At 45.8% G+C, this 25,626-nt stretch overlaps 1 protein-coding gene across 4 annotated transcripts in view; it reads right to left on the reverse strand.

Moving 5' to 3' along the window:
- MCC (MCC regulator of WNT signaling pathway) overlaps positions 1-25,626 on the reverse strand; it is a 341,667-nt gene that overhangs the window by 37,164 nt on the left and 278,877 nt on the right. For all 4 annotated transcript variants that reach the window (XR_003755957.2, XR_003755956.2, XM_029054919.1 and 1 more), the window contains 6 exons: positions 20,511-20,657; positions 19,758-19,847; positions 18,281-18,429; positions 14,962-15,102; positions 13,005-13,105; positions 9,824-10,007 (listed from right to left, as the gene is read on the reverse strand). Coding sequence is in view for 2 of the 4 variants with exons in the window: in XM_029054919.1 (XP_028910752.1) it covers positions 9,824-10,007; positions 13,005-13,105; positions 14,962-15,102; positions 18,281-18,429; positions 19,758-19,847; positions 20,511-20,657 (812 nt within the window). In the remaining 2 variants the exon portion in view is untranslated. The remainder of the gene's footprint in view (positions 1-9,823; positions 10,008-13,004; positions 13,106-14,961; positions 15,103-18,280; positions 18,430-19,757; positions 19,848-20,510; positions 20,658-25,626) is intronic.

Genomic DNA, 25,626 nt, shown 5'->3' on the forward strand with positions numbered 1-25,626 from the left:
GACTGAGCACTTACTGTGTGCAGAGCACTATACGAAGAGCCTGGGAAAGTCCAAAACAGTAATTGGTAGATGTGATCTCTGCCTGTAAGGAGCTAACAGTCTACAGGAGCTGGGGGGCGGACATTCAAATAAATTACTGAGGGGAAGGAGTACAAGGACATATCCAAAAGTGCTGTGGGGCTGGGATGAGTACCAAAGTACTTAAGGGGTACTCACTGCTATTGAACATCTGACAAGCATGTGTACATTTCGCCCACCCATTCTGAATGCTTTAACATTTAACCAGACTCTAGTGGTTCTTCATTTTATTTCTTTTCTATAAGCCATAAATTATACAGCAAACTATGCTTCTGGCCTATGTTTTCTGTGAGGTCCTTTGGGCAGAAAACAGTTGCCTGCATCTCCTGTTGGTACTTCCCTCCCACCCTTACCCTCCCACTTCCAGAGGCTCCCCAAGATGGTCCAGATGGTTGTCCTTGCTGAGAAGGGGAAGACAGGAAGAAGGTTCTCCTAAGTTTGGGGGCTGGAGGCGGGGGGGGGGAGCCTCAAGGAATGCTGGGATTTCTACTCCCATCTCCCTCAAGGGTCCTGGGAGACTTATTGGGGCTTCTCCCAAATCCACTCCAAAATCTGGGAATGTTTCCCCCCTCACTGCCTCTCCGAGTTAATGCAATTAACCAGGCTGCTGCCCCAGGAGGTCTACCCAGGCACTAAGGAACCTCCAAAAGACAGTACAATCTATTCTCAGTACTCAAAAGACTCTTCTCCTTAAGTTTCCAATTTTTGCAATTTTAAAGCACTATCATACTCACATCTTATTCAGGTTGTCAGATTACATGAATGACATGGAAAGGAGAGAATGTGAAAATAAGCAATGTACCCATCCACAACAAAGCGTGGAGGAAGAGGAGAAAAGGAGGAAGGAGGGGGAGGGTGATGTTGCATCCACACCATGAAGATGTGTTTTCCTCTATCAGAAAAGCCATATTTCAACCTTTCACCCGCCCTCGAGGGGCTTCCAGTCTACATGCGACAACACAGATGCAGGATATCCTGAGTCTACATCAATGAGAATACATTAGGTACGATCAGTGTGCATCTTTTAGGGTGGTGAATGGACATAGGGAATTGGAAAGATCTAGGAAGATGATAGGGCCAGGGAGAAATCAATGAATAGAGGAAGTCTTTTGAGGGAACTACTTTTCAGCCAAGCTAAAATTTCAGAGGTCTCACTTTAGCTTCTTGTGAGTGTGGGCTTCTGGTCTGAACCTTGATTTTTTTTCCTCCCTTAAAATCATGTCCAAGTGACAAGTACCTAAGAAGAGTGAGATGTTGAGACTGTCCAAATCCTCGAAGGAGGGAAAGAAGAGACAGATTCCCAGGTCTGGTACATCCAACAGTTACCTGGGAATTTAGGTTTATTCACTTACCCTAAGTGTGCAAGCATTATTTTCAATTTACATTAACTTATGCCTAGTTATTTAATCTCATATAATTCGTAACTGTCGCATTATATTGTAAGCCACTTGAAAGTAGGGACTGTGTCTACTACTCTGTTGCACCCTCCTCTCCTGCGTACTTAGTACAGTGCTCTACACACAGCAGATGCTCAGTCAATACTACTGGGAAGTAGTGTGGCCTAGTAGAAACAGCCCAGGCCTGGGGATCAGAAGACCTGGGTCCTAATCCCAGCTCTCTGTCACTAAACTGCTGGGTGACCTTGAGTAAGTCACAACTTCTTTGGGTCTCAGTTTTCTCATTTGTAAAATGAGAATTCAATACCTGTTCTCTTCCTAGACAGTGAGCCCCATGTGGGCTCTAACTTGATTATCCTGTACCCACCCCAGAACCTACTACAATCCTTGGCACATAGGAAGCGCTTAACAAATACTACAATTACGATCGATTGAGTCCACTTCAGAAATGGGTCACAGCCTTGCCCAAAAAGAGAGCAGTAGGTCGGCCCAAACTTCCATGGCCAGATCCAGATCTAGGCAGCAGGACGGCAGCAGGGTTAGTTATTTTATATATATATATATATATATATTTTTCTTTCTCTCTCTCTAGCTCCCTCCATCCATCCATCCACCCATCCTCTTGGTCTTTCCATAGCCAGGCTCAGAAAAAGGGGGGCTTCTGAGCAAATGTAATCTCCCTGTCCCTAGACTCCTAGCTAAGGCGGTGACAAGCATGGATTTCTGAGCACACATATCTTAGGTTTTAACTATTTCCCCATTCCTTCACAATCTATAATCAATAGTATTTATTGAGTGTTATTCTGTGCAAAACACTCTGCTCAGCACTTGAGAGAGCACAGTGGAGTTAATAGACACAATCGCTGCTCTCTTGGAGTTTATAATCTACGATTGTCACTTCCATAGGCTGCCCCTTCAGCAGCCAGCTGTCAATGAAAACTCCAACCTGCCGTACAGTGGATAAGATGGTACGACTCCCCAATGCTGCACAAGCTGAATGAAGACACAGTATTGCCTGCCGCCAAAGAGAGTACCTGGAGATGTTCTGCTCTACAGCCACAGCCCCTACCCCCAACCCCGACAAGCCATCTCACAATGGAGGTTGTCAGTTACACGGAGAACGGATCACAGCTGCAGATGGCTCAGGGCAACCCCTCACCACTACTACAAAGCCCCACAGGAAAACATCACTGTCAGAGGACCCATCTTATAATGGGAACATCAGTTTAAACAATCAGTAAAAGTCACATGGCCTAGTGGAAAGGGCACAGGCCTGGGAGCCAGAGGACCTAGGTTCTGAACCCAGCTTTGCCACTTGCCTGCTGTGTGACCTTGGGCAAGCCACTTCTCTGGGCCTCAGAAATTGGGGATTAAACACCTGTTTCCCATTCCCATAGGCTGTGCACCCCATGTGGAACAGGGAACTCATTGTGGGCAGGGAACGTGTCTACCAATTCTGCTACATTGTACTCTCCCAAACGGTTAATATTGCTCAATAAACACGACTGACTCTTTGACTGTGTCCGACCTGATTATCTTGTATCTATCTCAGTGCTAAGTACAGTGCTCGATGCATAATGAGGGCTTAACAAATACCACAAATATTACCATTATTATTACCAATATTATTACCATTTCCCCTTCAAAAGGGGAAAACATTTCCAGATATACACAGTGCCAGAGTTCTCCACATCTCTCCCTTCCCTTTCAGACTTGGGGGGAGGCGGGAGAGAGAGAGGAAGGGGAGGGAAAGAGAGCGTGCGAGAGCGAGGGAGAGAGGGGATCGGGTAAGGTTAATTACAATTCTGCTTTATATCCTTAATGCCCCACTGCTGAATATGATTAGCACAATATTCAAGGAGAGGAGAAAGCAACATCGCCTTTTCTACAACCTTGCTCAGACAAAACTGCTTGTGGTCTCTCAGGGACCCACCGTCAGCTGTTGGGTGAGGGTTAAGTCATCCATTAACTCTGCCTGTCTGGAATGCTGGATGATCTCAGTTATCGGCAGGGGAATAAATCACGTTCTGTTTGGGGCTGCATTATGTCTCAGCATTTTGGAGCAGGGGCGAGGGTGTGGGGGAGTCAGATGAAGGAAACCTGGGGGCCTCCTGTTCCGGCTTCTCAAGGACTAGGGAACAGTTCGCTTCGGCTCCACAAGACCCAGAGAACTGAGCGGGCTAGTCGGGAAGGGCCTTTCCTGACCCTCCGGCTTTGCCGGGGTTTATGTTCCGTGGGTTTTACCCTGTGTCGGTTAATTACCAGCAGATCTTTCAGAGCATTCCAAGGCCCAAGGCAGCCTGCAAGGAAGCATGCCACTGGCAGTGCTACAAAGACTTTTCTTCAGCCTCCCCCCTGCCCCCTTCCTAACCTTCCTTCCCCTCCCTTGCACTATCGTATTACATGGCGTTTGACTGCAACTGGTGGATAATTTCAAACTTAGTTCTTTCCCCTCCTAGGGACAATTGTGTACCATGTTCTCCAGGAGGAAAGCCCCTCTTTCTTCTGCTTCCCCTATTTGCCTCTGGCAATAGCCACGGGAATGCAGGTTCCCTCCTCTCTCCACCCCCTCCTTGTCCTCAACACAGATCACACACAGACACACATACACACGCACGCATAGGAGGGACTTTTAAAGTCACTACAGATGTGACTGTCAGGAAATGCTACCCATCCAGAGCTCCAGAGAGGGTTGCTTCCAAAGAGAGGCAAGAAACGTTGACAAAACAGCTTTGGGGACGTGTTTCCATACAGTACAACTGGTGAGGAAGAAAGGGCTGGTCTCTGGGCAGCGTTGTGACTGAGCCCTTGGTGAAGACCACCACTAGCAACAGTTCTGAGGAGAATTTGCTAATTTTTGAGGCTCTCAGCCCAGCTCGATTTCCTTTCCCCTGAAAATTTCTCCTTCCTAAACTGACTGGCCAAGACAGTCTCTGAGGATCCCGGTGGGTTGCTTTTCAAATATCAGCCCAGGTTACACGGAAACAAACCTTTAGCTGGCTCTATCAGATTTTGCTGGATTCTGCACCTGTCCTGTAGTCAACATGCACAGAGCTCAGAACTACTTGGAGTTTGGCTGAAGCTCTGGTAATTCCCAGGATGTTGCATAAATGGACCTGAGGGACTTTCTTGGGTTAGTACACACTTGGCAAGGACCCGGGAGTGCCCACTTCCTGCCACTTTCAATATAAATGAGCCTTTGGGATCACAGGAAGGATCATATCACAATCAGGAAGGAATGGTGTGCAGTAGAGGCTTTTGTTTCATCCCTCTCAAAGGGCCTGTCTACTTGTTTTGTTATCCATCTCCCTGCTTCTAGATTGTGAGCCCATTGGTGGGTAGGGATTGTCTCTATCTGTTGCCAAATTGTACTATCCAAGCACTTAGTACAGTGTTCTGCACACAGTAAGTGCTCAATATATATGATTGAATGATTATAAGCCTTCTCTGTTGTATGGAAATATCTGTCTGATTTATCTTCAATTATGAAAAAAAGAACTGCAGATTGTTGGGTCACACAGAGCAACAAACCTTCACCTCCCTGGCCTCCATTTCCCTATTTGTAAACAAAGGCACCTGCCTTTTGCTTTCAACCACTATCTAGGCTTTGAGGGAGGTGACCTCCTCGAGCATTTGTGAGTTAACATTTACAATCTGTTCGGAACCCACTGTGAGGCCTCGATTGGCTCTGAACAATATGGGACGGTCTGGAGTAGACTTGGAATAATTGAGTTCAGTCTATTCCAGAAGACATATGCTGGGGAGTCAGGGAATCTGAGCTGGAGGGAAGTTGGTACAAGGTGATTCTTGGTCCTAGAAGGCCTGAGAAGCCCACGCCACAACCGGCCCAGCGGCCCACCCTCTAACTTGGAAGGGCTTTGCAGAAGCACTTTGATAGTCACCCCCTCCCAGCCCCAAAGCACTTATGTATAGAGCCTCTGTAAGCTCGCTGTGGACAGGGAATGTGTCTCTTTTATTCTTGTTAGAACTTAGTACAGTGCTCTGCACATAGTAAACGCTCAATAAATATGATTGATTGATATCCGTCTGTAATTTATTTTAATGTCTGTCTTCCCATCTAATCGGAAAAATCCTTGTGGGAAGGGAGGCTTACACCTACTCTTTTGTACAACACTCTCCCATGCTCTTACTGCAGTGCTCTGCAAACGGAAGAGTTCAGTAAATACCACTGATTGACTGAGGAGTCATGAAAGTCAATGTCCCTTGCTTGGACTGAAAGGTTGGCCACAACACCTCAATCTTGCTATCTCTCAATTGGGGAAACTCTCAGTACGGCTTGGTCTGCCCCTAGCTGATCTTTCCACCCCACGCTTCATTCCCAAAGGTAGAACTAGTTTTCTTTTGAGCCAAATCAGCCTCCATCTTCACAACAGCTGAATCCCCAGTTCACCCTGCTCCTTTTCTTGGGGGTCCATGGATCCGGGGATTCTTGCTAGGGGCCTCGTTCACTCCAGCTGACTAGCAGATTGCCATCTGGGACGTCTACCAGAAGGCACTTGCAAAACTCTGCCTGGATGGGACCATTTGGCCTGTCATCTAGCCAGCCCCATACACTTCGCAGGTGTTTAAAGGGAAGGGTGAACTTGATTCTAGATCCAAGGCAGGAAGGAGCATGGGGACTGCTGGAAATACAACTGTATATTTAGACACTCCATCCACACAGCTGCTTCTTTCCCTTCCTGCTTCCCTCAATCTTGCTTATAACACCATGCCAGGAGTAGGGTTGGAAAGCAACCCTACCTGGTTTCCCCTCTGTCCGAGGGTGCCATTTTGCTTTCTGACTAGACCGCAGCTGTTTCTATGTTTGAAAATTCATTCCATCATATTTATTGAGCGCTCACTGTGTACAGAGCACTGTACTAAGCACTTGGGAGAGGTACCATACAATAAACACATTCTCTGCCCACAACAAGCTTACGGTCAATGAATCAACGAGCTCTTTGGGCAACTTTCAACTAAATCAATGGAGATGCTGCTTGTTGGATTTATTCTCTTGGCTGGCAACCACCTCTCTATTGCTTTTCCGTTTCAGTTCTGCCACTCCTTCTGTTGATCATTAACCTTCCTGGTACTGGAGGCTGCCAGGGGATTTGACACAAGGAATACATAGGAGGTTTGACATCTAGCAGTTCTTTCCCAATCCCTAAAGTTACAGCAGGATCATCCTTTCATTATAATCCAGTTGTGAGGGGCAAATAACAGCAGCAAGGAAGGACTTATCAGGTCCCATAATGCTTTAGGAAACAAGTCTCCCTGACTTCCCCTGTTGTACTTTAGAGCAAGTTCTGGTTTTGTTTCAAATGTAGGGGTGGGGAAAAGGAAATAGGTATCAATCAATGGTATTTACTGAGCACTTTCTGTTTCAGAGCACTGTACTAAGGGCTTGAGAGAGTAAAACACCACAGAGTTAGTAGACCCAGTCCTTGTCCACAATGAGCTTACAGTCTATAGGTATGGTCCTTTGGGAGAAGCAATGGGTACCTGGAGCTAGATGGCCAGATAAACCTTCATCTGTAAAACCAGCTCTGTCCAGCTCACCTGAGTGACTTGGACTCATGGGAATGCAAGTTTTGAGAGGAAGGGCTTTACTGAGACTAAGAGGAGCTCAGTAGAGAACACTGTCCTCCTTTGCAGAGCCACCACATAACTAAACAGGTTTGGATCAAGATTACCCCTCTGGTGTTTAGATCCAGGTCAACTAATACTGCAGCCTAAGAGCAGGATCTCAGACACAGCTTACCTCCCGAGAAGGTACTGTGCCTTTGTGCCGACCAAAGATTTATTTGAATGTGCCAATGTCCCTTCCAAACATGATTCTCATCTGACATACACACACACCCTGGGTCTAATGTTTATGTTCCACATGAACAAATAAATTGAAGATATAATACATCCGGACACTCACTCCCAAAGCAGCACGTTTTCTTTTCTCAAGAAGATACTCATTAAAAAAAAAATCCAACGATCATTTATGAGAATAAGTCGGCTGTTGCCAGAAATTTGGCTTTAATGTTCAGCTACGGGCAACTGGCTAGTGCATTATGGGGAATTGCACCTGGCTAGAGGCAGGCTAATAGTTACAATGAAACACATGGTCTGATCCCCCCACAGCAAACCTAAATTCCTAACAAAGCCTTCGTGTTTTCAAACTCTGGAATTTAAATCCAGACTCTGGTTCAGGCAGCTCCGTGCCCCTAAGTACACAGCTTTTGCAATCCTTTTCCAAAAGCATAATTTCTCCTTACTGGAAAGCCTTGCCAACAGGCAAAGACTTCAGACCTCCTCTCTACCACACTGTGACATTTAACCTACTCTTTGCATGGGTCTCGCCTGTTCCTCTCTCGCCCTGAACCACATATATAACTCCTCATTGTTGAAGATGCCATTACTGCTGGTAAAATATCTGTGTGGACAAATGTGATTGAATAGAGTACAAGGAAGCAACAGATGATCTAGAACTAAGCATCTAAGGAACAATCAATCAATGGATTCTAATTGTTGCCATTTCCAAAAATCAAAGTTGAATCACTGAGAATCTAGCAGTGGCATTCAGTAATTTTTCTCTCTAGCAAAGCATGATATGCTGTGCCTTGCGGAGACAATGATCCTGGGAGGTGCTTCTACGGAGGTAGGGACAGAGGTCTAAGAATTAAGGGGAGGAAAAGGACAGAAGAGATAAAGAGAAGACAGTGACATAGAGGAGACACACATAGAGGAGAGGGAGACACAGAGAGAGGAATACACACACACAATCCCTGTTCATTCCCCCAACCCACATCTGAATCTTTAACCTGCAGGATGGGTTGAGGGAAGGAGAAAGGAGGGAGTCGGGCTTGAATACTAGGGTTGGATACGTTGGACAGGGATTGGAAAAGGTGAGTTGGAGGTCTGAGTGGGCACTGGGGAGAACAGGATTGGGAGCTATAGGGGTGGGGAGAGCGATCCATCGGGAAGGGAAGCAGCTACCTGACGGTGGCCCTGGGCTCTGGTTCCTTCCATTTCCCCCCTCTGTTGGGCATCCAAGCAGGAAGGAGGGGTCCAACCTGGCTCCCCAGGTTTGGAATCCTCCCTTCCTGTTCTGCTGCCCTGGGCAGAAAGAAAATTGGAGGAGCGGAGCTCCTGGCCCTTTTCCCCTCCATCCAAGCTGGGGTTTGGAGGAGCAGGTGCCTGGGGACTGAAGTGCCTCTTTTCCAGATCAGGCTACTTTAGCAGGTGCTGCTCCATGCATGTTTTAGACCATTTTTATAAAGCATGACTTGAACTATATTCCTGGGCAGCATTTAAAGAGTTGAGTACCTGCATAGAGCAGCACTGAGCTCTTGTCTGCAGCAGCATAAATCAAAAGGTGGACACCAATCCCACCTGCTGCTTGGTCAAGTGCTCTACCTGGCTTGTATGCCCTGAATTCATGGCCCTGGAATCGCAGGGGACATGTCAAAGGTTGGCATAGGCACTGTCCCATTTCCCCTTCCCCCGCTTCCACCAAACACACCCCATAATCATCACAGCACTCTCTGGCTAAGTGGACAGAGCAGGGGCCTGGGAGTCAGAAAGACCTGGGTTCTAATTCTGGCTCTGCCAGATGTCTGCTGTGTGACCTGAGGCCAGTCCCTTCACTTCTCTGGGCCTCACTTACCTCATCTGTAAAATGGGGATTAAGAGTGTGAGCCCCATGTGGGACAGGGACTGTGTCCAACCTGATTAACTTGTATCTACCCCAGTGCTTAGAGCAGTGCTTGGCACATAGTAAGCACCTAACAAGTACCATAATTATTATTATTGGGGTGCTGAATGGTTTATTTGACCAATAGACAGTTGACAACGGCACACAGGTGAGCTGCAGTGTCAGCTTCAACTATTAGAATTTTGAATCATTTGGCATAGTACCCTAGGCACTATCGGGGTTTATGGAACATGGAGAAGACAACATTTCTGTCCTCAATGGGTTTCCAATCCATGAAGTGCTTAGTACAGTGCTCTGCACACAGTAAGCGCTCAATAAATATGATTGAATGAATGAGGAGGGAGAGGGAGAAAGATATTGGGAGCTGGAAAACCGAAGCAAAGTGAATGCGGCACTTTTGTCCTTCTAAAACCGGGTAACAGAAGAAATGACAGGAACATGCACTACTCAATCCAAAACCCTCCTAGAATTTTGCCCTGGGTCTGGAAAGAATGAGGACCCTAACTCAGGGATGCCCAAAGATGGAAATGGAAGATGGAAGATGGAAATGGAAAATGGAAGATGGAAGAGATGAGCGAATCGGTCACAGGAATGATTTCACCGAGGCAGAAAGCAAAGGCTGAAGCTAAAATGAGCTCATTACCTGGTGTGGCTGTTAGAAGACAGGCTCTCCCAGGGCTGGACACTACAGCCCGTGACAGCAAAGGCAGCCCCACAGCTGCCATCCAGTTTCATCAGCAGGGCTTTGGCTGCATTCTCAGCTGTTTTCCGACAATCATGAGCATGCTTGAGCATCTGGGTAACATTCTCATCCCCAGGCTGGTCCCCTACATTGTAAAGAGGTAAATGGGGGAATTGCAGTTGTACACTTTGGGGGAGGGGAGGTGCTTTTTATAGGGCAAATGGTCTACAGGTGTTCAAGTGTGAGTGATGAAAAAGTCAGGTCAGTTACGAAGCAAAGACTGATCTTCCTCCTCTTCCTCCATCTCTCCCCAGCCTCCCACAATCAGACTATGAGGTTCCATTTCCCCAACCCACTCCTCTCCTAACTCTGCTCTGAATTGGATCTGCTGGTGTGGCTTACCTTGCATATTTATGCACAAGCTACCCAAGGAGATTACTGATTTTTGATATTTTAAGTACAAATTCATTTAGATCATCCCACCTTCTCTACCAATAGTTGCCATGGATTCTTGTTGGGGTTACACATTTCCAGAAGATGCCCCAAGGACCAGAACTATTATTTGACTGGGATGAAAATGCTGATTTTTCCTTTCCTTTAATTGATCACTTTCTTTAACTTACACACATGCACCTGATGGCAGGCCAAGACCATTTTGGATCAGTTTCACACAAGAAATAAAGTTTTACAGTTAAATTAAAAGACCCTGAAAACCAAGCTCTCTAATGGAAATGCTGGCAAAGCCTCCCCTCTTGGGCTGGGAACAGTAATACTATCAATAAAAAGAGAGAAGAAGTTGAGGGTGGCCACCCATATAAATGAAGGCTGGTCTCATTGTTCTCTAACTTGGACATGGAGCAGGAAATTAATACCCAGTGCATTTCCCTTCCTCAGATTTTCTTCAGATTCCTGTGAATGCCTAAATGAAGAAAAAACCCGGTCCTCTCCTCTCTGTCTCCCTCACCTCAATTTTCCATCCCCCACCAAATGGAGGTGAAAAAAAATCACAAAAGCAGACTGCAACAGACAAGGATGGAGCCAGAGTGAAATGGAGGGAGGGGGGAGGAGAGAGACTCTGCCACAGCTTTTTGCTTCCAACGTGCCCCGCAAGGAGGAACTCACCTCTCCAAGCACCACACTTGGAGATGACACAGGAACACAGAGTCTGGCCTGCTGAGGTGAGAGGTTGAACTAATTTGTCTTGTGGCTCTCAAGTGAGCTGGTCACTCGGTCTTTAAAAGCTTTCAGTTTACATTTTGCTGTTTCTCCAGAGAAGCTGCCGCTATAAATTACAGGCTAGAACAGGCAGTTTGCTGGTCACAGCATGGAACCGATAGCAATTTTTCTCCTATTTCTCCCCCGGCCACTACCCACATGAGCATTTCCCCTACAAGCTTCCTCTCTGCATCATTAAAAGCCTCAGGGGCAGGGTGACCCTAGCATTTCTCAGCAAATGTACTCTCTGCCCTTGCCCCTTCCCCTCCTTCTTCCAACTCGTGGGTTTCCTCTTAATTAACTGGTTAACTACTTCCACTCAATCGGAGAAATGTACCCTTCCTCATAAACTCAGCTGTTTCTACATAGCCCCAGGACCCAGACAGGTACCAGACGGGCAAGGTGGGGGAGCATTTTAGGTGCAGACTTGAGAAGCAGTAAGATGCTGGATGGTGCATGGGCTTGGGAGTCAGAGGGAGCTGGGTTCTAATTCCAGCTCTGCCGCTTGTCTGCTGAGTGACCTTGGACAAGTCACTTCACTTCTCTGGGCCTCAGTTACCTCATCTGTAAAATAGGGATTAAGACGCGTCCTATGTGGGACAGGGACTGTGTCCAACCTGATAAGTTTGCATCTACCCCAGTGCTTACTATAGTGCCTGGCACATCTGCTTAACAAATACCACGAAAAGAAAAAGACTTGCATGTGCTGCATTGGGAGGCACCATATTATTCACCAAACTGAAGAAGTACAGAGGCACAGGATGGATAGAGGCTTTTTCCTATTGATTCAGAAAGCACTGAGTTGTAATAAGCACTGGTTCCTAGGGAAAGTATACCCAAGTGTTGTCAGCAAACAATGTCCTAAGGCCAAGAGAAGCAGCATGGCCTAGCGGATAGAGCACGGGTCTGGGAGTTAGAAGGACCTGGGTTCCAATCCCGGCTCTGCTACGTGTCTGCTGTGTGACCTTGGGCATGTCACTTCACTTCTCAGGGCCTCAGTTACTTCATCTGTAAAATGAGGATTAAGAGTGAGTCCCATGTGGGACAGGGACTGTGTCCAACCTGATTAACTTGCATCTACCTTGGCGCTTAGAACAGTGCTTGGCACATAGTAACAGCTTAACAAGTACTATCATTAATATAGTATTATTACTTCACTTCTCTGTCCCTCAGTTACCTCACCAATAAAATGGGGACAGTGACTGTGTTCAAAATGATTAGCTTGTACCTACCCTGGTACTTAGTACAGGGTCTGGCACACAGTAAGTGTTTAACAAATACCATAAAAAAGGTGCTTTCTGGTAACAATCAAACATGCAACTATAACTAGGAAGCAGTGTGGTCTAATGAAAAGAGCACGGGCCTGAGGGTCGGGAAACCTGGGTTCTAATCCCAGTCTGACACTTGCCTGCTGTATGTGACCTTGGGCATGTCACTTAACTTCTCCATGCCTCAGTTCCCTCATGTGTAAAATAAGGATTCAATACCTGTTCGTCCTTCCCTCTCTGACTGTGAAGACAGGAATTGTGTCAGATCAGAGAGTACCTTCTCCAGCTTTTAGTACAGTGATTGGTAGTCAGGAAGTGCTTAACAAAGACCCCAATTATTATTATTGTCATTATGTTATTATTAAGCAAACCCACTCTCTCAAAGAACCCCTTCATCCAGTGTCAGCTGGTTGCTACAGGAAAGGGAGGGTAGGGGCTCCACCCTGGTAGAGGAACAGTGTCCTCTGTTTTAATCCCTATTCTTGGTGCATTGACCATAAACAACACACTCAGTTGTGAGGCCAAAAGCAAAAGACAATTGGCGATGGTTTGGCAGGCTGCCATGAGGTGACCTAGGGCAAACAGCAGGATGAAGGAAGGAGGTAAGAGGGAGAAAGTTCAGTGAGAGACAAGCAGATTGTAACTCCCAGAGTTCTTACCAATGGATCCTACGCCTGCTGCGCGGAACTGTCCAAGAATGAGGCTCTGCTCACTTTCAGCCAGGGCCAACAGGAGCTCATAGGCTTCGATACATTGCTCGCTGAAAAACACAATGCACATCCACAGTTTTCAACAAAGGAAAAGAAAGCAATACAAGAGACTAGTCTAGGGAAGCAGCCTTCTCTTCGTGCAAGAGATGTACTCTAGACTCTTAAGCTCCTTGAGGGCAGGAATGTGTCTATATTGTACTCTCCCAAGTGCTTAGTACAGTGTTCTGCAAACAGTAAACACAACTGATTGAAGAGGCAAGGTGGAAATGACTTCTCTCACCTTGTGCAGTTTATATCTCTTTCACAAGTGGACAAGAAACCTCCCTCCTCAAACCAACCTTTCCTGGTGCTAAACCTGTCCTTTTCTTATGGAGCCATCCAATTTGGAAAGGCACAGAAGCCCTGGGTGAAGCAGAAAAAGGGGAGATTTCTGAGCCTTGGATGCTCATTTGAAACGCAAACTCAAACAGATCCTATCTTTCAGGACTTAATCCCCAACTCACCCCACACGAATCCCTCAGCCTTTTGAATTTGGTTTCCTGAGCTTAAATAAAAAAATAGAAGACCCTCAATCAATCAAGCATATTTATTGAGCACTTACTGTGTGCAGAGCACTATACTAAGCCCTTGGGAGAGTACAATATCTGCTGCTGTCCCTCCACCGCCCCCAGAAAACAATGCAAAGGATCAAGGCTTAAAACAGTTCCTCCCAATCCAGTGGACAGATGAACCCCCGTGGAAAAACACACACTGGAACACATCACAAGTGCTCACTGCCTATTAAGTGCTAAATAACCCATCTGTAATAACACACTTCACCCTTTTTTATGATGAAAAATGCAAGGGATTATTTCATTCTCTCTCTCTCTCAACCCCAAATACTTCCTGTAACCTCCAACCAAGCAGGGTGGAGATCGTACTTCACACAAACCACCTTGTGTGTTGATAATGCCTTTACCACCCTTCTTTCTTCATTTTCTGCGTGACAATCTCGAGTGGCCCCTTTAAGTGCTGAACTGACAGCTCTAGCAATAGACAGTCTCTCCTCCCCATTCCCAATCATCCCACTGCACTAGACAGAGACAACAGAGGCACCTTAATTCTCACAGGTGCAGAGGCTGAGGGACAAGAGCCATTTAAAACAGGAGGGTTCACTTTACTTAGTCACTGTACAGACCTGCTGATTAGGAGGACAGTTTGTATGATATGTTGTTTTACTAAGCGTGTTACGACTAGAAAGGATGGGGAACTGAACCAATAAATCCTGCTTTCTGGTCTTGAGTTCACAGATATTCACCTGACTTAAGAAGCTCACTAGTGTGTTGAGCATGAGCTGAATCAAAAGTGCCTGATCCAGTTTCTGCTCATTGGGCTTGGCCAAAATGATTTAGAGACAAATACTTGAAGGAATTGGAAATATTTAAAGTGGAGTATTCTAACCCCACTGGGTAAATATGCCATTACTTCCTTCAGAGAATGCACCAGCAGATGGAACTACTTACCAAGGCCACATCCTCTAAGCCCCTCCTCTTCTCAGCTCCTGAGGAAAATCCTTCCCCATGAACATTTATGGGAAATGAGCGAGAAACCTCAACACACTCATCATCCCAACCACCACCTTTACCCATTCCCCAACTGTGGGTACCGAAAGTCTTGTCTCTAACATAGAAGGAACCCGTGAAAGCAGTTGGAGATAAAGATGCTTTGCCCCTAACTCTGCATATGGCATTTAAACCTCACTAGGCCCGTTAGCATCATCTCTGCTTTACAAATGGCAATCTGGCCCCTCGCTACCTAGCCGGGAAGCCAAGATGCTTCAAAAGCGGTAATGGAGGTAGAAGTGCTTCGTGTGCCTGGGTAGAAAGGTATTCTATCGTTATTCTTCTTCCTCCGAGGGTTCACGTACCTGTATTGTAATGCAAGTCTCAGTGCGGTGGCATTGGACTCGTATTTCCCAACCAGCATACTCATCCTCTCAGCGTTACTTTTGCATTCCTCCAGGGTTATGGTCAGCAGATCATTCTGGGACTTCAGGTGCTCAATTCGGCTGAAAAGAAGGAAATCTATTTTTTAGACCTCAGCACAAGACTGACAGATTTGCTTTTGACAACCTCCAAACCGTCCTAACATGGAAAAGAAAACCAAGTCCGACCAGACACTGCATGAAGAAAAGAGTTCTTGATTGGCCTACACTTGCCCAGGGAAATGACAGTTAATGAGGGTGTTAGATGATCCATTTAAATTAATTTGCAATGGCCAAGGGATTGTTCCAAAGCGGTTGTTATTTGTGAAATGAGTAGAGAATTGCTCTTCAGGTCTACAAGCTCCCTAACAGCTGGAAGGCTCTGAAATGCTAGCTTTCATAGCAGCTAAGAAGCTAGATTGGAAATGCAGTGGTAACTTAGTTTGCAGGGAGTGGGCAGGTGATCAGGTTAGCACAAACTCCTCATTCTTAGGGACAGAAACAGCCTGCTGGTGGCAGGTGTTATGCTGCGGACCATGTCCCAACGGGCCAGACCATGATTGTTACACATGTCATCTGCAGACTTCTGGTCTTCCTGCCACCACCACGTTCAGAGTCCCAAGAAGGAACACTGAATCCCAGTCGGGGTGGGAGGGGGAGTGGGCACTAGACAGCACTAACAGACAGACAGAAAGACAGACAGCACTGGAGGGTGGCATAGAGTTCTGAACCGTGATTTGTGGAGCTGTGTGATGTGTGAATGACTCTAACCGCAACCCCATCCTCCCTTTTTTTTTTTTAAACCACTGGCTGAACTCTTGCTTGTGCATGATTCTGCAGTTTGCTTGGCCTGTAAACAATCAAACCCGTGACCCTGGAAGTCAAGGTAAATGAGCGAAACTGGCAAATCAGAAAACTGCCAATAGCAAGTCTTTCAATCTCCTGATAGAAAGGCAGTTTACAAGTAGGTCTTCTGCTTACAAACACGTTCCCTTACGTCCATTTTCTATCCCAAAGAACAGGCATACTGCAAGTCAACTGCTCCGTCCCCTTCAAAACTTGAGAACTTAAAATGTCTTAACTTTCTCCCCATCCTGGAGAGACTACATTAATGTAGTTTTGAGAAGCAGCATGGCCCAGTGGAAAGAGCATGGGTCTGAGAGTCAGAAGACCTGGGTTCTAATCCTGGCTGTGCTGTTTGTCTGCTGTGTGACCTTGGATAAGTCACTTTACTTCTCTAAGCTTCATTTAACTCATCTGTAAAATGGGGATTACGACTGTATTATGGACTGTATTCAAACTAATTAGCTTGTATCAACCCTAGCACTTAGTATGGTGGCTGGCACATAGTAAGCGCTTAAATATCATTAAAAAAAATGTTTCATGGGTGGATACCAAACAAGTACAAGCAGCTGCATCAGACGGTAGCTTCTGAAACAAAATCATGTTTAAACACAGCACCCCTCCCCTATGTTTTGAACTCTGAGCGATAAAATCATAGCATCCTGGGATCCTCTGGCTGGCCTGGCTTGACTCGGCCTTTATGAAAGAAGTCACTGATGCACTTTAGGCAATGCACAGGCCAATTCAGGGACAGTGATACCCAGATTGAAGGGCTCCATTTTTCTGATCAGGGAAGAGTGGCAATAAAAAAAAGAAAAAAAAAAGAAAAAAAAAGGAAGTGTGACTCAATTTTTCCTGAGAGTACTCCATTTATGGAAAAACTGGCTTAACCAGGATACTCCCAGGAAAGAGGTGGGTTACTTATAAGAGACCATGTGGGTCAGCAGGTCTCCACAGGACTGGGGGAGGAGAAAAGCATGCTATCGAATCTCGGCTCTGTTTCGATACACATCCAGGGGCTTGACCCAGACCCCACAGAGATGGTCGTGAGGTGAGAGCTGGCCTAAAAACCCATAGGACATTAGGACTCAATTCTCATCTTCACTGCCCATGAAGGTATCTCTGCTGAGCCTGCACCAAGGGGCTATGTCCCTTTAAAATGTTCTCAATTCAACAGAAAAAGCATTTCATTTCAAGCTTTAAAAATGACCTAAATAAGGGACTTGTTATTTCTGCTTTCTGGATTGCACCAAATGTCCTCCCATCAGGAACGTGTACCATAATTATTCATGTATGACCAACCCAACCGGAATGAAGCAATGGGTGGATGGGGAAACAGTACCCAAACCTCTTCCAGGAGAGCCCCACTGAATTCCCCTTTCTACCACATTTGCCTTCATGCTAATTTCAAGGTGACTTCTGGGAACTCACATTCGCATAGAGCACAATACTTCATCCCACCATTTGGAAAATCGATTTTAAGCCTTAAAGTAGTCTGCATTAACTGGCCTTGGTTCTACTTTTCCTCTAGGAGACTGGATCTTGTGTGTGAGCTGGTATCTAGCAGGGCTAGAGTGGCAAACCCTACCAGCATGTACATCCCCGAGGTCAGAAAGCATCATTTTCCTTTTAAATGAAGTGTCAGAGGCATTGAAGTCTCAAGCATAGAAACTTAAAGTTTTCCCCACATTGCCTGGTTCTGGTAAGAAGGGAAATAAAAAATTCATTTCAGTGGGACATTTTTAGGTGAAACTTCTGGTTTCAATGGACTGTCAATCGACTTCCTGGTTAATGCAAGGAATTTCCAAATTGCCCTGTGTTCATCTACTGTTGGCTTTTGGGTTGTTCTGGCTTCTAAACCACTCTGACTCAGCATTCCACAGGCATCGTCTCTCTGTGGTTCAACACTAACCCCAAATGACTCTGTATCCCAGTCATGCTTGGCAGAGACTCCTGGCCCTACTCGCTATTCCAGATGAGACTGGTGTGGCCATTTTCTTTAACCCAAATACCCTTCACAGCAGGAAGCACAATTTACTTTGTTGAAGAAGCTCATGGCAATCCAAATTGATCTTGGTGGCAAATCCGCTGACACTTTGCTTAGGTTCAAAACAAACACAAGGAAACTTTTCTTCACTTTCATGGGATGGAAAGCATATGGAATCCATTTCCACTGGAAGTCGTGTAAGCAGCAAACACCAGCAGATTTGAGAAGGATTTAGAAGAATGTGTGGCCAAGCAGCCCATAATGGGTTAGTAAAGATTAGTAGAGATGCAGAGGGCTATGTTTGGATGTTAAATGGACTGTGTCTAAACGTGAAGGTGGGTTCCTCCAAGCACACAACTGCCATGGAGAGAACGCTAGGCTGGATGGACCCCTGGTTTTTGACACCAGATAAATTCAGGCTTTTCAACTTACCTATTCAGTCTTTCAGTTTCTACTTCAAATTCTCGGATTTTGCTTTCAGAGATGGCAGAGCCATGAGAGTATAGTGTCTGGAAGATTTCCTGGATGTTGGAGCAGTCCTGGAGAGAGTGGGCCAGGTGTTCTGCCACACTGCTGGACACCTGGACAGAGAAGGAGGTGAATAAAACTATATTGAATTGGCTGTGAAGTTTCAGTCCAGAAACACTGGCTTCACACTTTGAAGCAGCGTGGCCTAGTGGGAAGAGCACAGGCCTGAGAGTCAGAGAACCTGGGCTCTAATCCTGGCTCTGCCACTTGCCTGCTGTGTGACCTTGGGCAAGTCACAACTTCTCTGTGCCTCAGTTCCCTCATCTGCAAAATGGATATTCAAAACCTGTTCTCCCTCCTACTTACACTGTGAGCCCCAACCTGATTAACTTCTATCTACCCCAGCGCTTAGAAGAGTGCTTGACACATAGTAAGTGCTTAAACAGCATGATAAATAAATAAACCTTGCAGAAGGGAGCAGCCCAGAGAGCTGGTTATCCGGGTTGATTTGCTCCCAAGTGCATAATTCCACACAGGCTATGGAAGTTGGTTTTCAAGCCATTTTGGAAATCAACCTTTACAAATATGGATGAACTGAGCATTGCCCACTCTGGATAAGGGCCCTGGTAGCCACTAGAGCCCACTGGAGCACAGCTTCCCCTCTTCTCCTGCCTCCTCGCTGGGCCCCCTCCTCTCTCAGGCTTCTGGCAGGGTCAGTATGTTTCTAATTCGGATACCCAGATGATTAGGTTTTTACAATTTGGAGGTTGCATGAAATCTGATCATCCACAATTTCAAATAAAATGCAACAGTCAAGAGTAGGCTTCTGAAACAGCTATTCTTGGTCTCCCCCTGCAGCAACTGTAGGTCCCCCAGGTTCTAATGAAAAACATTCCCTTGACGTTATCGTTCAAATGAGTTCAGCAGCAAGTGCCTTGTAGGTTTGGCAGATGAAAACCCTAGCATCAAGAAGCAGGTTCTCAATCTTTCATAATTTTGGGATACACTTCAAAGGCAACACTCATGCTCAATGAAGAACATCCTTTCTTTCAAGACTACTGTGTAAGAGGTTCATTGATTTCAATGCCTTCTGCTCAACTTTGCCTCTGGTGAATCAGGGCAGAAGAAAACTGATACCTCCAGGCTGCTGTCTGCTTTTTCCATGACCGGATTTAAATCACTTCTTTCTGAATAGCTTTAGAAAGAGGAGGGGGAAAAAAACACCCCTAAACTCATTTTTGAAAAATCAACCTACCACATAGAAGCCACTGCACGCTGCGACTGATTCTTGGGAATAAGATATTATAGAATTAGATAATTATAATTAATCACTTTATTGGAGCTGAACCTTGAACGTTTATTTCTCATCGCCAATTATCTAGTTCTGCAGGCCCTTTCCTACCCTTTCACTCTTCCGGCCAACCACACTCACCACACTCACCCCGATACTACTGATCTCTGATCCCAGGACAGGCCGGTCGGAGGAGGAGGACTCCGACCTCGTCTTCGACAGCTTCACCCGCTCAGCAATCTAAGGAAAGAGAAGAAACATAACTTTCCTTCATAAGCTACTTAAATGTGAAGATGGGGCAGGATTGGGCCTGACAAAATCTGTGGGGGAAGCTACCCTCCAGGGTCTGGAGGAATCTCTTCAAGCAGCAGAGGGGGCTCTCCCTGGCTCCTGGAGCTTCTCCTGAGAGGCAGAAAAGAAGGGACAGTATGTGTGTGCGGGGGACTTGCCTCTCCGATGTCATAATTCTGCCTCCCCAAGACAGCTTTCTTGTCGGCAGCCCTCTCGGTTCTATAAGGGAGAGAAGGGGGTTGGGACTTCGGCCATCCAGGACGCCTCTTCCCAAGGCCTGCCTCGCTTACAGATCGGAATGGCCCAGCCCATTTTCCAAGTGATCCCTCATTCTTCACAATGACGTGGCATGCTAGGGAAATCTACAGCCGGTTGATTAATGTGAGCTGGCATCTGGGTTGCAAGTGAGGGGGACTTCAAATTATTAGCGCCCTATCTCTCCCAGCAGCTTGCTTGAATGTGGGGGCCCAGCTGAGGGGGGCAGAGGCCGTTCCCGAGGGACGCCAGTGATCCTTTTGGTCTAATCGCATGCCTGCACAGCAGCTGGGCACCACAGAAGCTGGAGCTTCTAGATAAGAAGTGAGGAACTACTGCCAATGTACAAAGGCTCACCTTGGCAATGGGAATGTCATTGCTGCTACTGCTGGTGCTCAGTTCTCCAGTGCTGGGGTTAACCGGTCGGTTGGCTGAAGTGAGCCGTCCCGGGCTCGATGGCCCGGCAGCCTGGACGCTCTGTAAGCGGGTCTGGAGTTCTCGGACCTGGAATGATACATTTTTAGGCACAGGTGAAACCTGTCGTGAGATCCAATGATTGAGTGAGTCTGAGATGTGGCCTGGGGAAGGATTTCTACCCTGGGTGTCCGACAACCTGGGTTCTAGTCCCATTTCTGCCATCCTTTTTTTAAAATGGCATTTGTTAAGTGTTTACTATGTCAGTCAGTCGTATTTATTGACTGCTTACTGTGTGTAGAGCACTGTACTAAGCACTTGGAGAGTACGATATAATAATAGACACATTCCCTGCCCACCACGAGCTTACAGTCTTCAGTACCAGGCACTGTACTAAGGACTGGGGTTGAGCCCAGCTAATCAGGTTGGACACAGTCCCTGTCCCACATGGGGCTCACACTCTTAATCCCCATGTTGCAGACAAAGGTACTGAGGTACAGAAACGTTCAGTGACTTGCTCAAGGTCACACAGCAGCCACGTGGCAGAGCTGGGATTAGAATGCAGGTCCTTCTGACTCCTAGGACAATGCTCTATCCACCAGGCCATGCTGCACACAGCACTCTTGTCTGCTTTGTGACCTTGGGCAAGTCACTTAACTTCCCTGGGCCTTAGTTTCCTCATCTGTAAAATGAGGATTAAAAGTGTGAGCCCCATATGGGACAGGGACTGTGCCTGACCTGATTAACTTGTATCTACTCCAGTGCTTAGAACAGTACTTGGCACATTGTAAGCACATAACAAGTACCGTAATAAAGATGATGATTATTATTATACCTGTTCTCCCTCCCATTTAGACTGCGAGTCCCAGGTGGGACAGTCATTGTGTCCAACATGATTTTCTTCTATCAACTCCAGCGCTTAGAAAATATTAAGTGCTTAACAAACACCACAATTATGACAATGATGAGGATAATGATGATGATGATGATTAGGGGTCAGGCTCCGCTGATTGTGCAGGAAAGCCAAATTGGGCAGGGAGCCAGAAGCCTTGGCTCCAGCCCTCAGCGTGACCGAGGAATTTGAAGTTTGCTGGAATACAGAATCACAGTTGAAGTGGGGCAAGTCATGCATATTTGGAACAGGGGGATTTCCACCTCACAGGAAATACAAAGAGTCCAAAACTTGTTAGTCACCCCATGTCTGTCTGTGTGTCTCTCTCTCCTTCCACGATTCCAAACCCACCATGAAAGTTAAGTGAGGTGGGAAAAATTTGTATGCCTAGCTAGCCAGCGCCTTGAAAGACATTGCCAGAGAAGGTTCTTCAGCATGTTAGAATGTCAGAGAACCGGGAAGTGCCCCCTTTCTGCAGAAGGGGAAATCAACTCCAAGATATTCAACTGACTTGCCCTAGGTCGCACAGCCCAATTAGGAACCATTAAAACATGTTTCTTCCACACATATCATTCCACTCATATTTCCAAATGCTACCAAAAGAAGTGTATGTGTACATGGAAGTTCTCGAGGAATCTCCTCCCTGGTTCTAATGGATCCAAATGTAATGGATCCTCATGAGCTCAACTGTAGTCAAAATTTGGAGAGTCCCTTCTTGGAGAGAGTGGAGTCAAGCAATTGTGGCTATTAGAAAATGTCCCAGGTTGTGGTTTCCAATAAACACTCATTGATAGACTGTAAGATAGATTTGGGCCTGGGAGTTGGAGGACCTGGATTTTAACCTTGGCTCTGCCAACTGCTTGCCCTGTGACCTTGGGCAAATCACTTAACTTCTCTGTGCCTCAGTTTCCTCAACTGTAAAATGTGGAATCAATACCTGTTCTCCCTCCTCCTTAGACTGTGAGGTCCATATGGGACAGGGGCTATAAGTCCAACCTGATTAACTTGTCTACCCTAGCACTTAGAACACCGGTTCACATACAGTAAGCAGTTAACAAAAGTAATCATAATAAGAACGACAATAAAAACTGTAAGCTCCTTGTGGTCAGGGAACATGTCTACCACCTCTATGGTACTGTACTTTCCAAAGCACTTTGTCCAGTGCTCTGCACACAGTAAGCTCGTTCAATAAATACTGATTGATTTAAAAAATGTGCAAAGTCCTCAAAACACACCAAACACGTAGTTGCCCCCAAAGTAGACTGAAGATCAGAAAAATGCATGTTTATGAAGGCAAATGGTATTTTTGGAAAGAGCTTCTAGGGTTCACCTTGGGATCATATCCAGAAAACGAAGACTAAATGATCCGTTTGGACCCATCAATTATGTTAGATGGCAAATAAATGGAGCTCATTTTTCCACAAAACTAGTTTCTTGGCACTAAGGGGGAAATATGAGGTTTGAAAGGGAAGCTTTCCCCATCTCAGAATGGTTATTTCAATCACTATGTGCTGTGGGAGTATGAGGAGGCACTGAGTAGTTAACACGGCCCACAACATTTTGCCAAAATCCTGAGGGTTTGAATTTCAAAGAAGCAATTCCTACCCTCCTATTCCTCAAACTATTCCCCTGTTTAACATTTTGGGGTCAGTGGCACAATCGGTGGGTGACCTCTCTTTTTTGCTTTCTAAAGACACTCGTGTGCTTCTGCAAGCTGAAGGCCTCTGGAAACAAAAGAAATACACATATGCTTTCTTGGGTCTTCACTTAACTATTGAACTGACAGTGATTAATAATCACCAGCAAAGAATCAGCTGAAATGACCCTTAAACATGCCTGTTGTGGAAAGAAAGCACAACATAACTTTAACTGCTTTTCTTAGGACGGCCAGTCACACACAGGCCTTTTCATCCTATCCGCATGCAAGGATAGGATCTCGCTGTTCATTACGTCATTTTCGAACATGAAGCTCAGCTACATATACACTGCCCAATTTCAAAAGACTAACAGAGCAAAAAGCTACAACTTAAAATGCACCAGGTGAGCTGATCTTTGCTTGGATAAGGGGTGGAGGAGGGGCACGCCTCAAATGAAAAACCACTTGAAAAATAAAATGAGTAATTATGAGACAAAGATGTGACTTTGAGGTCTGAGCACACGCCTGGCAGATTCAGGGATATCTGAAGACTTCAACTTTGAAGATGCGATGATAAAGGTTTCCCAGGTAGCTTGGAGGCAAGTTACATAAACTGCTTATCTGTTCCTCCAATATCTAGATCATGGGGCCATTTGCGAGGATAAGTGTTTGCCAAGAGCTGGTGAGATCAAAAGTGTTCCGTACACTGAGGGAAATTATTACTGGTAAAAATGGTCAAAGAACGTGTGTGTTCTGCAAGTAATTTGTAACAGTATTAAATGATGGCAATTTTCAGCAATTTGATAACTGATTCATAATATCGCTGAACTATTACAAGCATGGTGTGATGGCATGATTTCTGCACAGAAGATGGGATGAAAGCAAAGGGGTGAAAGCTCAATTTGATGGGAATCAATTGGCCAGGTTTCCATGGAGGACCTGAAAATCTCCTCCTGAGAGTACTGTGCAGCACAATTTAGTAGAAGGAGCAGGGGTCTGAAAATCACCACTGGATTGTTGTGTGATGTCAAGCAAGGCACGTAACCTCCCTGGGCCCCGGTTTCCTCATCTGTAAAATGGGGATAATGACCTTGCCTCTCCCTACCTGGAAGGGATACTGTAATGACAAAATGCAATAAGAATAACTACAGTGAAGAAGCACGTTGGGAAAAATAAGTATTCTCTACAAATCCCAAGGACGAGATACCAGTGCTAGGGGTGGATATCTGACCTATCCCACTCACAATTCCTGGAATGTTTTTTCAGCTGGTAAATGTCCAAGATCGCATTTGGTAAGGAAGGCACCACTTAATTTTAAGTGCTTTCTAGTTAGCGTGAGCACCATTTTATTCTGTTTGGAGGAAATAAAAATGACTAATTAATTGTCCTCTCAGAACAGAGAAGAGGAGGAAACGTGGGAGAAAAAGGCCACAATTCTTGAGACAGTTACTGAATGAAGACAAAAATGGAAAATCAATTTCAGGGAATAAATTATCTTTCTTCTTAAGAAATGTGCATAATACAGAGATTATTTAAAACCAAAAAATCAAACCAACATCATGCCTCTGAGAGTTTGAACCAGCTAGCCCATCACACAGAGAGGGAGAAAGGCCCAGAAATTTCTAGAACAGGGAAATGGCTCACACATCAGGCCCCTCCCAGAGGTTTTTTTTTTTTCCAAATGGTATTTGTTAAGCACTTATTATGTGCCAGGAACTCAGCTAAGTGCTGGGGTAGATACCCCAGATACAAGCTAGTGAGGTTGGACACAGTCCACGTCCCACATGGAGTTCACCAGTCTTAATCCCCATTTTATAGATGAGGTAACTGAGGCCAAGAGAAGTGAAATGACTTCTCCAAGGTCACAAAGCATACAAGCAACAGAGCCGGGGTTAGAACCCAGGTTTTCTGAATCCCAGGCCTGTGCTCTTTCCATTAGGCCACGCTGCTTCTCTACGATGGGCTCTTTTCATTCATTCAGTCGTATTTAATGAGCACTTACTGTGTGCAAAGCACTGTGCTGAGTGCTTGGGCTCTTTTACATGGGATGTCAATCCCAGCTGGTGACTTCAGTTGGAACACCGTCAACTGCAGGGGAAGAACTGGGAAAAGAGGATGGGGCTAAGCAAGTAGGGAAAAACTAACACCCTAAACCCCATATCTCCCAAGCCACAAGGACAAGAGGTGTCTGCCAGGAAGGCTGTTAGTTCAGTGTGGTGATCTACTGGGGAAGGACCTGAAGATGCCAAGCCCTCAGAAGGCAGTGTTTTGGGGTAGAGTAGGGAGGAATCCCTAGGCAAAAGGAACAAGCACCAGTTCAGGGATAGGTGGTTCTCTGTGGATGTAGTTTAAGATTCTCTGTGTTAATTTACCATACTGTTCTTGGTAAAGAAAAGGCATAATGTGTAAGTGCTCCTTCGCTTTGATATTGATACTCTGCAGTACCTAGGGCTGTTATGGGTGCTGCTGTAACTCAAATTTAATATTGGCTACCCGTTTATAACCAAAGAGTGCCCACTCAGCAATCTGTA

Source organism: Ornithorhynchus anatinus, chromosome X5 (genome assembly GCF_004115215.2).
Source record: "Ornithorhynchus anatinus isolate Pmale09 chromosome X5, mOrnAna1.pri.v4, whole genome shotgun sequence".
Classification (NCBI taxonomy): domain Eukaryota; kingdom Metazoa; phylum Chordata; class Mammalia; order Monotremata; family Ornithorhynchidae; genus Ornithorhynchus; species Ornithorhynchus anatinus.